Here is a 14232-nt window from a genome sequence, read left to right as displayed (position 1 = left end):
AGAGTATCGAACTCGGCAGGCAAGCTAGACAGAGTTGCACATTCACATTCACATACACACCAGAGGTTATTATATTCCCTACCATAGAATCCCTACCTGTGAGACTTCTGAAGTCTCAGGGAGTGATCAGGTTCCCCTTCCACTCTTGCGAGTGGGCCTGACTAGATTGGGCCCCAGCATTACTGGGGTCCAGGTCCTCACCTGCCAAGTCTCCTCGAGTCTGGTGGGAACGGCAGAGTGGGGGCTGGCCTGAGGCAACCGAGGGGGAGACTGCCGAAATTCAGGATCACTCATTCCGTCACTGCCTCGCTGTTTTCCCAAACCGGTGGCAACAATGGGCCAGTGCGGCCAGATTTTCCAGTCAGGGAACCAAATTTGTTATGGAACCAGGCTGGAACGCTGGCAGAAAAACCAAGCGGCACTCAGAGACCTTGATGGATTGGAGATTTATTTAATACCAGCAGGCTCAGAGGAGACCATTTCTCCAAAGATCTGAGCCCTGACTGTGAGCAGTAAGGGTAATTTATATTTATCAGCCTCCATATTTGTGTTTGGGGGAGGGGGATTGTTTTCACGTGCACAGCAAACAAAGGAAGAAGAACCTGGAGGAGGGGTCTCTAAGCTAGAGACCAGAGTTTGTTTTAGTCCAATCAGCTATCTTTGGTGTACTTTATCCACTTCTCCAACATAACCTTCCACAAAGCAGTTATTAGGTAGTTAATTTTTTAATTTTAGACATTATATTAATGTTAGTGCAATCTTTTCAACTATTCATTATCTGAAAATAAACTCACATTGGAAGTGATATAGTACTGAAAGTCAGGGTGTATAGTGGGTAAGAGCACCAGGTACTTGAACTAGACTGCCTTTGCTCAGATTCCAACCTTACCATTTAATGGCTGTATTGCCTTGAGCAACCTACCAAATCTTCCAGTTCCTTTGTTTCTTTATCCATACAATGGAGATAATAGGAGTACTTACCTCCTACTGTTGCTGTGAGTTAATTTCTGTCAGTTACTTAGAACCTGGCCAACATCTAGGAAACAAAATTGGAACCAAACTCCACACATTTGCTTTCAAGTATTGTTTTGTGCAGGTGCGATATCCACCAGGGGTCTTTATGTTTAGGTAAACATTGGGACTCACAAGAATTTCATAGTTTGCACTCGGCACCAGTTTACCCAGAACGTTATAGGAAAGGAAATAACATATTTTCAGGCAACATCAGGTTTCTCTCCTCACAGGAATCCCAGTGGCAATAGTTTGCAAGGCGGTTCTCGCAGGGGTTGGGAAACTTATGCTTTCCTCAGATGACAGCCCGGGTGCGAGAGCATGAGATCCACATCAGTGGGAGTGAGGTTCACTTCCTGAGCATCCTCATGTAGAACATGTATCTGATAGAGGTCTTGTATCCAGAATGTGAAGAGTTAGAATAGTATAGTAGAAGACATTCTGGTGTTCTGACATAATGTAGACAAGAAACTTAGAAAAGTAAAAGAAGGAATAACTACCATGTCTTTTCATTTTTCTTGGCTATCAGTATTATAATAGGATTTTGACAACGGTTTGCCAACAGGCATTCCACCTTGACATAGTTTTGGAGGACTTACATCATGGGTATTTAGCATTGGCTTTTGTTAAAAAAAAAAAAATCCAGATGTTCTGTGTATAGTAGTCACATGGATGAAAAGTTGACATTTTGTGAAGAAAAAGAAAACATCTTTATTGTTGTTGAATTACTCTTTTTCCATAGCAAAGAGTTATAGGCATATCTGAGTAGGACCAAACCTTTTGTCTGAAAACAGTTTTAGAAATGGACGAATATGCACTGTAGCCTAACTGAAGTCACAGACTTACATACCGCAAAGCACAGCAGAGAAACTAAACTAGTTACACTAAGGTTCCTATAAAATGATAATATTGAGTAGGATCCTAGATGGTCATAATTTGGATTGTTTGCAAAATGCATCTTGCAGTTAGGGTAAGAACTAATTTACCAAACATAATCTCTTTATATTTATTTAGATCTTCAGAAAAAATGAGGCAGAACTTACTAATTTATGTTTGGACATATTGAGAAACTCATTGTAACATTAGTAGACCATGAAGTTCAGTTATTTAAAACCACACCAGTGTTGTAAGAATAAGCACAAATCAGCAGCCCAGGAAAGGTGGCTATCTTTCTATTTACTGTGGTAAGAGAGCAGACTTCCAATTTATCAGAGCTCTTTCATTTCAGTCAGAATCCTCTTTGGAGAGTTATTTAAAACCTTGTCCTCTGTTATGGAAAGGGGGGGGGGTAGAAGACTGCTTTTATATATATATATATATATATATATATATATATATATATATCCTTGAATGCAAATGTTTACATATAACCTTAGGAGGTTTAAGGCCTTAAAAGCCATTTTTGTTCTCAGTTGATTCCTTGATCGAGAACACTTCATCAAGATCAGAGAGGAATGTTACCAGATATTAGGGAAACCAGCTCCTTTGGTAAACAAGTTGCATCTGCCTAGAATGTTCAGTTAATCGAAGTGATTTGTCATGGAGAGAATTTTGGAACTTGAGTTTTATAGTCTGATTGGTCTACTCTACCAGGCTTTTAGAGTATATTAACATCCTTGTTTTGCACAGGTGCATTTGTAAAATTCAGAAAACTTTGTTCCAAAAGTTGAACACAGAGACCCCAAAGTGAGGCATTGCCTGACTCAAATTTGCCTGTGTTTTCACAAAGAAGGTTCTATTGAGTACTTCCCTGGAAGGATTTTTCATCAAAGTGGATCTGGATGAAAAGACATAAAAAGGTTTTGCAGACAGGAAATTGTGCAGTTACTCTCTATGAGTAGGCCTGAGCCACTGCTTGGCCTCAAACAAAATTTCCTACCATTTGTTAGGCTTGTCTGTGCCTCTTGCTTGTGTAGCCAGTGATTTGGCTAATAGTAGAATGATGCATAGCACACATAGCTTTCTGAGACTTCAAAATCCTTATAAAATGCCTTACAAGCTTTCATCATGAAATAACAGTATTCTTGTAGCAATTGTACTAATCTGTCTGCAAAACTAGTCTTCATGCTCTCCTAGGGGGATAATTTGTCCTACAGTTTTTCTGAGTCACCCAGAGGAGAAGTTTTACAACAGCCATTTAGGATTTGAAAATAAAAGGCTTTGTCAGAGGCCAGCATTGGAGATCACAATGGCACAGACAGCACTTTGCTCATTCAATGAGGAAAGAAGACAAGCCCATTTCTCCATTTTAAGGCATGGATTGAACTTAAACATCCTCTCTAGGCTACTGGTTAATATATATCACTTGTGTGGAAAATCAAAAGGAAATGAAATAAATACAATCTATACATGACAAGATTACAAAGTCAAAAGGAGAAGAGGGTAGAAAAGCCAAAGCCACTGGTGAAATCCTAAATGATAGCAGGTCTCTAGAGCCTTCTGCCATGGAAGACTTTAGGGTAGTGCATGCAGAGCCCTTGGAGTAAACCAAATATTAATGTTTGAGAGAGAATACTACCGACTATCCTCAATACTAGTCATGTTAATTCATCATTTAGAAAAAAACTTTCTTCTTCTTATGGTGAGATTGGAAATTATTTTCAGGATCTAACTGGCTCCCCAAAGTTTTGAATAAAAATTGCTAATTATTGAAGGACATATTTTAGCCTACAATCCATTCATAGAGGAACACTAGTAATGAAGGGTGGTATTCTATTCAAAATCTAGTGGCTTTTATTTTTTTAAGTTGTGTGCAGATTCTTCTGAAATAGATGTGAGTGCTTCATGAGATCCTGTTTAATGTTTGCAAAGCATTTGTCATTCCTGCCACATGTACAGATTTTACATTTCTGGCTTCAATAAGTGAAATGACTTAAAGATGTGTAGTTGCCAAGTACTACTGCCTTTCAAATTACATATCTGGTGTTACCTTTTCAAGGATCTCAGGCTTGGCATACAATGGAGCTAATTAAATTTTCTTCCTAGGAAACAGCCAGCTAGACCACTGCCCCAGGCACATAACCTCAGCTTACTACTTTCCTTCACTCATTTATTCTGTGTGTGAGATGAGACTCCTCAAGCTGCAAAGGTAGAATACTCAAGCCATGCAACTGCTGATGGATTTTAGCAACCACAGAGCTGGTGTTTGAGTCTCAGCCCTGACAGCACACATCACAGAGAGGTGACAGTGGAGGCACATCTTCTTGGATGAGTTGGCTGTGGATGACAATCTGCCAAACTGAAATAATGGAAGAGGCATTAGTTGTATAAAAATGAACCAACTTGGCTTAGCTCTAAGGTGTTTTGCAGGATTCTAGGGCTATCACTCCATTTACCCCTGAGATTATGTTTGTGAACATAAAATTAAAAAAACATAACAATTAAAAACAAAACCATGTGGGGAAAAATTTGTTTTAGTAATTTCATGAATGCATCTTTTCAATTAAACAATTTTCTCAATCTTCATAAGAAACAAAGGAAATGGGGCACCTGGGTGGCTCAGTTAGTTAAATGCCTGACTCTTGATTTTGACTCAGGTCATGATCACACAATTTGTGAGTTCAAGCCCCGTGTTGGGCTCTGTGCTGGTGGTGAGGAACATGCTTGGGATTCTCTCTCTCCATCCCTCTCTGGTCCTCCCCTGCTCCCTCTCTCTCTCTCTCTCTCTCTCTCTAAGTAAACAAATAAATAGAAAGAAACAAGGAAATGTATTCAACAGCAATCAGCTATCTGGAAATCACTATATTAGGTTCTTGGCACATATTATTTAACTTTAATAAGCATTTTTCTTCTATTAAATATCTGAGAAAACTAGGATGGAAATGGTTAAATGATTTGCCCAAGTTCTAAGGCAGACCTGGAATTTAAACCCAACTTTATTTGACTGAAAAGCCTTGGCTTTATCTACTTTAACACACTGCATGATAGGTTTACAGGTTCTGTGTTTAAAAAAGAGACATTTTTAGGTAGAATTATTTGGGAAATATTCATGAAAGTGAATGGTATACATGCACATGTACACCCGTATGTGTGTATGATATTTATCTTAAACTGTAAATTCCCTAAAAGGAAGAATTTTCAGTTGTTGTTCTCAGAAAGTTACTTATCCGTAATATAGCTTTTATTGTGGATAGTCATCTTCTATAGAAAGGGCTCAGAATTACCCCTGGAAATAAGGAGATCCATTACAAAGAAAGCAGCGGCCATTTGGATCTTACAATATTATATAGAAGTTATAGAATCCATCTCATTGACACCAAGAGATGGAAATTAATCTCTTTAAAATATCATTTTAGGAGATAGAATATGAATATATTTATGCATCAGATAAATACATAAATGATAAATAAGTATATAGATTAATGTAGATAATTTACATAGATACACAAAATAGGGATTTATTTATTTCTGGGGTAAAAACAAAATGGAGTATTCCTGTCCATAACATTAAATCTCTTTAAATTCCTGATTGCACCCTTGAATAATAGCTCTTTTCTTCCCCCTGCAGTTGGACAGCGTCACCTCCCTGATCCAAGCGGCCAAAAATTTAATGAATGCTGTAGTGCAAACAGTGAAAATGTCTTACATTGCCTCAACCAAGATCATCCGAATTCAGAGTCCTACTGGGCCTCGGCACCCAGTTGTGATGTGGAGAATGAAGGCTCCTGCAAAAAAACCCTTGATTAAAAGAGAGAAGCCAGAGGAAACTTGTGCAGCTGTCAGACGAGGCTCAGCAAAGAAAAAAATCCACCCAATGCAAGTCATGAGTGAATTTAGAGGAAGACATGTCTACTGAAACCACTCTTCTACTCTGGTGTCCATATTACAAAGTCCTGGCTAAACACACTGCTTTACTTTTACACTTGATTAGTTCTGTAAGTTCACTAACTTTTAGAATTTAATCCACAGATAGTGTAAAACATTGGAAGCAACATATATTTGGGATCATGTCATTGTCATCTCTGTATGGCCAGCACCTAATAAGTAATCAATATATGCTTGTTAAATGAATGAACCCTTTAGGTGTCATTTAACCTTTCCTACTGTAGACAGTATCTTACACTTATTACCGAGTGAACATAGGAGACTCTAGGGAGTCCTGTTCATCTGTAACAACTTAAGTACACTCACCTTATCATTTTGAATTAGAGCTTTGACAGGAGCTCTTGACTTGGTTTTCAATGAAAGCAAAAGACTTCATAAAATGCTTTCCCATTTGATCTCCATATTTTCTTTATCTGACCCAATCTGACAGACATCTGTGAATCTCTGTGATTCACCTGTATCTAACGTCAATTGATTAGGGTAACCTCAGAAACTAATCAAGCTCAGCAGTCAAGTTCAGCCTTGATTATTAATGAAGTATTTTTTTTTAACATTATAAAGATTACAGTGAATGTTGATGCCACAAGTGTACCTTTTAAGCTTCCATGGTGTTCAGAAGTTCTGCACATTGAGTATTAGATTTAAATGGGTCCTCCACAATAGTATATGGCAGAAGAGTTATCACTCGTTGGAGAAATGAGACACCTATCTATATTCCTGAGTGAGTCATGATAACAGAAGTAGAAGGAGTTCTGCCTGACTCTAAAAATCCATTTGTATTAGCTTGCAATTGTAATTAAAAGGAAAAGGCCACTTTGAAAAACATTTTGGCATCGAGTAAAATATAACTGCATCAAGTATATCATTGAACTATAAAGTAGAGTTAATGGCAAAGAAGCTGGAGTGATTTTGATAACATGATTTAAAATAAAAGTCGTTGAGGTCATTTTATGACTTCAATCGCTGTACTTATCCTTAGTTAAGTTCATGAAGGACTTCATAATAGTCTTAGAGTCCAGTGCATTGCCCCCTCCCTCTATCCTCCCCTCCCTCTTTGCAGAAGTTAAGTTTCACTTTTCTCACACATAGAATTCTCCTTCACAACATTATAAACATGTATTCCCTATTCTATTTTATCAAAATTATACTGTAATTTTAACTTCACTTTGTACATACTGCCATTAATGAGTTGTTTCAACAATTATCTTAATTTGATGAAGTAAAATTCAAACATGCAACATTAGTTGATGCCAGAAGGACCAGTTTGGATAAAAGAATGTGTGAAACATAAGAATGCACAAAGCCGAGAGTATCATGTGTGTGTTACCTTTGGCAAAATGGTATGGGAAAAGGATTTATTTCATAGATAATTATCAATTATATGGAAAGTGTTCACTTTTTATTGTAATGAATTATTTTATTCTTCCAAAATGCTGAGTTGCCTTGGCTCAGCATATAAACATCCTAGGAGGTGAAAGCCATAGGTCTTTCCTGCCTTGCACTCTGCACTGGCCCACAATAATTATTCCAGACAGAGTCCACTCCATAAAAGAGAAAGCAATGCAAAAAGGAATTAGGGAATCCAGATAATTCTATCTTCCAGGACCATCTAGATAAGAAGGCAAAAAAGGGAGTTCCTTTCGTTGAAATGCTACCATTACTTTCTGTTCTAAGGTTAGATATTACAAGAGTGACATCTATGACCGTTGTTATCTTAGATAAAAGGGTGAGTTTATAATTTAGTTGAGAAAATAGTTTTTTTTTAAACACCAAACAAGTAGCTCAAAATCATAAGTCTCATTTAGAAAATCTAATGTCTGTTTGATCCTATGTCAGCTTTCCGCAGTTGGAGTTTAGAATGCAGTATTGATGCCAAAAGAACAGAAATAACTGGAAATTATACAATCACCAAATAACCTCTACATCTTGAAAAAAATGACATTTTATCCCACATGAGGTGTGAACTGGCCTCTCCTTCAAAGTAGATTGATTTCCAGCTTAGCTCAAAGCGAATTGCAATTATACAAAACTTAATTTAAAAAAATAACTTGGAGAATGCCCCAGGAGTAAAGTCCACTGTAGCAATCAAAGGTGTAATAAGAAAGAGATGCATAGAGGTGAGAAAGACATCTGTCCAGCTGAGTGAATTCCTGTAGTAGGCAACATTTTGAGACTTAGTTGGACTCAAAACCACTAATAAGTGCTTATACATAAGAACGACTAGCAGCAAATGCATTAACAAAACTTTGTACTATAAAGCATAGTTAAATGAAATTTATCAGGAAATAAGAATGTACATATGTGTTTATATTTAAGCTCTTCTGCAGGGAAATGATAGAAATTTCTTAACGAGAGTGTTGGGTTGGTGGCCCATCCATGCACCTTTTAAAATTGCATCACAGATTTTGGTGCTTCTTCCAATGATACATTTGCTTTAACCTGCTAATCAAAACTCAAACTCACCTTTTTCTTTTAGTGAAATTGATTTATGCTAATTTATGTAGGAAAAAAAATCCTTGAGAGGGAGGAGGGGGTTTATACCACCTACAAGGATAGTTCCATTTTACTTAGTTGCCAGCACCATAGTCAAACATCAGACTAGAATCATAATGATAACTTAAAAAATACCCATGAAATCATAATACACCAAATATTCTTTTAATTAGAAACACGGGAAGGTTTTTATCAAGCAGGAAGAATGACAAATATAAATGTCTCCATTTTATTTATCACAAGTGGAAATAATTAGATTAAAATATGTGTTCCTAATGGAGTTTCTGGGTACAACTCAATGAAGGAGTCAGGAGAAGAATTCAAACCCTGAATTGCTAAGGTAATTTGTTAACGATCTACTTTCTGTTTGTCTTAGAACATGAGTGAAAACAATGAATATTAAAAAATATAATATGCTTAATTATGACTTCTGGCCTTCACATACCTCTTAACTTATCAATATCAATATAACATATGCTCCCCATAAAATGCCTTCTGTGTAAGGGCTAAGGACTCCATAGCTACATAGAAAGGCTTTTTCAGTCTGGCATTCACTTACCAGCTTCAAAGGAGAACAGTTTCCAAGTCATAATACAGGAAGATAAAATCACGGACATGTAGATAAGTGCCCAATTTGAGCCTCAAACGCAATAATCAGTGCTCCTCACATTCAGTAATGAGTGGTTGAAAAGACACTACAAGAAGTATTTTTAGTGACTTTCTACACCTTGACTTTCAGTGTGGTCTTTTCACCATCCATCCCTGGGCTAGAGATCCTCCCATTAACTGCTGATGGTTCTCTCCCAGACTGATACAGTCAGGGATGTTCATCCCAGCCAATTATGCCCAGTTAATGTCCATTCCTCTTGGTCCATGCCCCCAAAATATCCCACTCTCATTTCTCATCTCCTTAGGTGTCTATCCCACATATAAATTGGTCAATATATTCTATAGCGTTAAAATTATAAATTTTAATTCCCAGCAGCTTCCTTCCCTACTTCCTTATTTTTTCTTTTCTTTTTTTATCTTGTTTCTATTCCAGAAAACATTCTTACCCTTTTTGGTATCAAATGCACACTTCCTGATAGGGATAGAGGTTCCCATGGATACAGATTTCTGTATAGAGATAGAATGAATGAAATGAAGGAATGAGATCTGAGATTTTCCTGATGATATTTACCATTCTCCAGTGAATTCTTTGCAGCATTGCTATCCTGTTTCAGTATCATTGTAAGTAATTCTCTAGGTCGGCAAAATACGCACCAGAATGCCAAGTTGAATGAAATCTGCACTTTGTTTTGTCAGCCTGTCTTTTGTCAAGACAGCCTGCCTATTGCATATTCGCCATTTTTCTGTTGGGATAGTCAGAAATATTTCCCTTTGACTTGAGCAGAAAGTTTAGGGTCATCTAATTAAAAGGTTGTGAGTGCATATTATTTCAAAAATCCTTTTAAGTACACTGGGAAAATTTCTGCAACCTGAGAAATCTATATTTATATTTCATTTTCTTTTTTTTTTTTTCAACGTTTTTTATTTATTTTTGGGACAGAGAGAGACAGAGCATGAACGGGGGAGGGGCAGAGAGAGAGGGAGACACAGAATCGGAAACAGGCTCCAGGCTCCGAGCCATCAGCCCAGAGCCTGACGCGGGGCTCGAACTCACGGAACGCGAGATCGTGACCTGGCTGAAGTCGGACGCTTAACCGACTGCGCCACCCAGGCGCCCCTTATATTTCATTTTCATTTAAATATCACATATCAGGAAAGAACACTTACAGAAAAAAAAACGCTGTAGCATTTTTTGTCATAATTCTCTTTCCATATTGTTATGATATCTTTAATATCAGTATTTTGCATGTTACTATAACAAAAGCCAGGCTTAATGGCAGAAACATCTACATATAAAGTTTTAATTTTGATGTCTTGGGTCTATTAGGAAAGAAAATATAGATGTTACTAAAACTAAAGATGTCTTAATCAAAGCTATAACACTATCCTAAATATCTACAAGAGAGAAAAGAAGACATTTAAAATTTTATATACACTTGTTGCCATTTTTAGCCAATTCACAGGAACAAAACAATTTTCTATTAGAACAAAAGGAACAGTAGTTTACAACAGTCATCATTTTACATGTGAACTTTTCCCCCTACCAGGATAGATAGGATCTATTCCTGAACACTTCAAAAGAAGATAATTAATACTATTTGAGAGAACCATTTCCAAATGGAACCCAACCTTGCCAGAATCCTGTTTATGGGCAATAGATAGTTTGTAGGGCTGACTTTTATGTAGATCCTAGGACAAGATATTTCATGGCTGCAGGCTGGCTTATGGCATCCAAAAGTCCCCATTGGCTTTATGGGAACAAATCACAAAGACTACCTTTCAACAGGAGTTTGACAAGAAAAAGCAATATATACAGAGCAGTTCTAAAGGGATGTGGGTAAGAAAGTGGCAGAGATGGCAGAGGAGGAATAAGAAAAGTAGTTGCAGAAGCAGATAACTTATAGCCAAACAGAGGAAGAGGTTTTGGTTCTACACAGATTGGGGAGCTTCCTCTTGAGGAATATTTTAAAGATAGAATAAGTGTACTTATCTTTGGTGGTTTGGGTGAAGTCATGTTGGAGGAAGGAGGATGAGCTATATAAATTTTGAGGATGATTTGATGATACTGTTTGTAAGATGAGAAATGGAAATTCTAGCTGCTGATGGGTGAAATTCTTCCCAATATCAGAGCTCATCAGGATAATCACACGTTAATGTATTTAACAAATATTTGTTGAGTAACAATGATCTCTCCCAGGCACTTCTCCAGGTTCTTAGAATACATGAGGAAAAAAAAAAAAAAAAAACAACAGTGGTCTTTACCCCATGTGGCCACTTAGTGCTAAATGCTATTACCTTATTTAACTCTCTCAGTCCTGTGGGATAAACATTGTTAGCTCCATTCCATAGATGAGGAAACTGAAGCTTAAGTAGGCTCAAAATCTAGCTCAAAAATTCATCGACTTTACAGTTTTGTTTGTTGCACTCTAGAGTCTGAACTTTAGCCATTATACCATCCAGACTTCCTGAAAAAAGAAATGAGATTTGCTCAGTTTAAAATGAAATACATATTTCAAATGCTGGCTCCTTCCTATGTAACAGCAAAAAGATAGAAACTTAAAAAAATGATTAGCAATCTATAACTAGACCATTTAAAACTGATAAAAGAAGTAATTAGGTGCATATTCTCACCTCTAATAATCTCAATTAGAATATCAGATATATGAGTAATGGATATTTCATCTATATATCTGGAACAGGATGAAAATGCTTGACAAATTACTTTTACTATTATAGAGGAGACATCTTCAGTGGAAATGCCTGTTCCAACCCATCTTCAGCATGGGTTGTTGCTGAAAACATTTGTTGGCACCACATCTTTCCTATTTCATTGCTAATGTGTGTCTGTGTGTTTAAAGTTATGGATCCCAAGGTACTGTTGGCCAAGGATTATTGGAATAAGATATAGTTTCTTTGTATTCCCAAGAGACCCAAACTAGAGCAAATGTATGTTTCCTTCTTTATGGAGGTCACAAATGTATGGGGTATATGCCTGTCTGCAGGTGTGTATAGTCCTTGAACTCTACATCATCCTTCTTCCTATAGCTAACTAAAGGCTTGAGTCCTCTTTTTGCTCATGTTGCTGGATAGTCATCCCTATCACAGGCCTGGGGGAATTTAATGATTTTCTGATCTTTCTTAAAATGGATTCACAGATATTTCCTCAAACTGAGAATGTGTTTACTTGGGGTCTTCACTTTTGGGTACCTGGCAGTCATGATGATTTCTGTCCCCAATGTAGGAAAACGAAACTCTTGAGAAGGAATTTCTCTTTGAAAAAAGCTCAGATTTCTAACAATCCTCTCCATAAATCTCTTCAAAAAGAGATTTAATTTTTTTTTTGTAAAAGCTATTAGCATTAGTCCTTGCATTTTCCTTTCAAATGAGATATCATCTACTTCTAAAGTTTTCTTTCCTTTGCATTTTTAAGACGAATGCTTATTTTTAATTCTGTTTATTTGAACTTGGAGGTATGCAGCCCCCTTTGATAATTAAATCACGTATTACACAATCCCAAACCAACTGCCATCAGTCACATCATTTTGCCATCTTGGTGAATTAGGTTCAGATAAACTCTGGTATTCACCAAGAGTCTTAGGTTTTCTTGGCCTAGACTTCTAACATCAAATTTAGACTGGAATGTTTATTAATAAAGCAAAGGGGCAAGTCGGAGATGGTGCATGCTCTCAGTTAAACAGGACTTCCCTTCTTCCTAACACTTTAAACATAAAATTGATTTCAAAAACACTATAGAGATAGTGTTCCATTTTTGCCAAAACTCACCCCGTTATGGCTCTGTGTTTTTCTGTGTTGGTATACAATGTGTCCATGCGGATGTAAATATGAGAATTTTAGCAACTTTCTTGCAGGGTTAAGCTGTCCTTCTTACTAGTTTTGAAATTTTTCTTTGTGTGGTACAATCCTTCCAAAGAAAAGGTCATTGGACCTAAGTGATAGCAGTCCCTGAAAACAGAGGTAGGCATGTTATTCCCCATTTATTACCTAATAGTTGGGACTTAAAGTCTTAATTTTTTCTTGGGTAAGTTGGTGATTAAATATGAACTAAAACTTCATGAAAGAATTCCATTTTGATTATGTTTTAGTTCTATCGTGACTTGGCAAAAGAAAAAAAAAAGAATCTGTTACTTTACCTTATGTACTTTTACAAGCAACAACTTTAACAGTTTAAACTTAGTGACATTTCTGAAGGTGATATGTGCGGTATAATTCAGGATGAAGGGCAGATTTAGACAAAGATAGCCTGAAGTGAAATAAAAGTAAGCAAAAATAATAGTCATGTTTATTGCAGCAGTATCTTGAGAGCTTATGTTTAGTGGCATTTGAGCTATTTCAAACCACCTTGCTTGTACAGCTTACCCTGCTGTTCAGAAGGCAGAGTGAGGTCAAGTGAACCACTCGCTATAATAATGGCCGATTCAAGGCAGTTTTATGGTTTGGATATAGATAAACTTTGGCAAAAGCACTTGTGGCTCTTTCAGACCCATATTTATCCCAAAAGTCAATTTTACCAATCACTAAAAATGAATTATTTATCCAAGAATAGAAAAAGCTCTTCAATCGTCTCATGACATTGACATAGAATCCCAAATACTCCATATTTGAGATTCTGCATGCCTTTTGTGCTTAATTGAACCAATGAAAATTTTCTTTCATTTTGTCCTCAAAGAGTGAATTATTTCACAAGTGTAACCTGGGTTTGTTTTGAAGTTATGTAGTATTATTTGAAACAATGTTTTAATTTCAACTGATATCACTCTGTAGTTTATTCATAACTTGCTTAACTGATAATTAAACTATGTTAAAGCAACGAAAATTTGTTATGCATTTGGCATTCATCTTTGGTGGTATGTAGTTTAGATGGGGCAAAAAAAAATGAATAAATAAGAGGTTAATATCTAACCATGTGCTTCTAGGTATGACCTTCATTCCTACTTGCCTTCAGTTATACATGTTACAGTTCAGGGAGAGTACCTTTGCAAACTACTGCATATACACAAGTAACATGCATCCTATCTGGTAGCATTAAGTTCTTGGTTTAAGTGGGCATTTTTTGCTCAATGTGGAAATTTGCCTTTTAACCCTAATAGGTTTATGTAGTTGAAGAATTGTTCTGTAGATTAGAATTTTATGAAAATGACCAATCATTGTTTTGAGAATGTCTGCACACACACTCATGGTTGGCATAGACCACCATTGGCTCCACCAATGTTTCTGTATCTGAATATTGGTGGGTTCTGTACATCCATTCTTTTGGCTTCCTCATCTCCACACTGG

General features: G+C 36.8%; 1 protein-coding gene across 3 annotated transcripts in view; it reads left to right on the top strand.

The window, feature by feature from the left end:
* The window catches only part of CTNNA3 (catenin alpha 3), a 1807132-nt gene extending 1798383 nt beyond the window's left edge, over nucleotides 1-8749 (top strand). For all 3 annotated transcript variants that reach the window (XM_058696469.1, XM_058696467.1, XM_058696468.1), the window contains one exon: nucleotides 5519-8749. In XM_058696469.1, coding sequence (XP_058552452.1) covers nucleotides 5519-5806 — 288 coding nt within the window. In that variant the 3' untranslated portion in view covers nucleotides 5807-8749. The remainder of the gene's footprint in view (nucleotides 1-5518) is intronic.
* The last annotated feature ends 5483 nt before the right edge of the window (nucleotides 8750-14232 follow it).

Source organism: Neofelis nebulosa, chromosome 13 (genome assembly GCF_028018385.1).
Source record: "Neofelis nebulosa isolate mNeoNeb1 chromosome 13, mNeoNeb1.pri, whole genome shotgun sequence".
Taxonomy (NCBI): Eukaryota; Metazoa; Chordata; class Mammalia; order Carnivora; family Felidae; genus Neofelis; species Neofelis nebulosa.
This window is presented reverse-complemented; position numbering and strand designations above follow the sequence as displayed.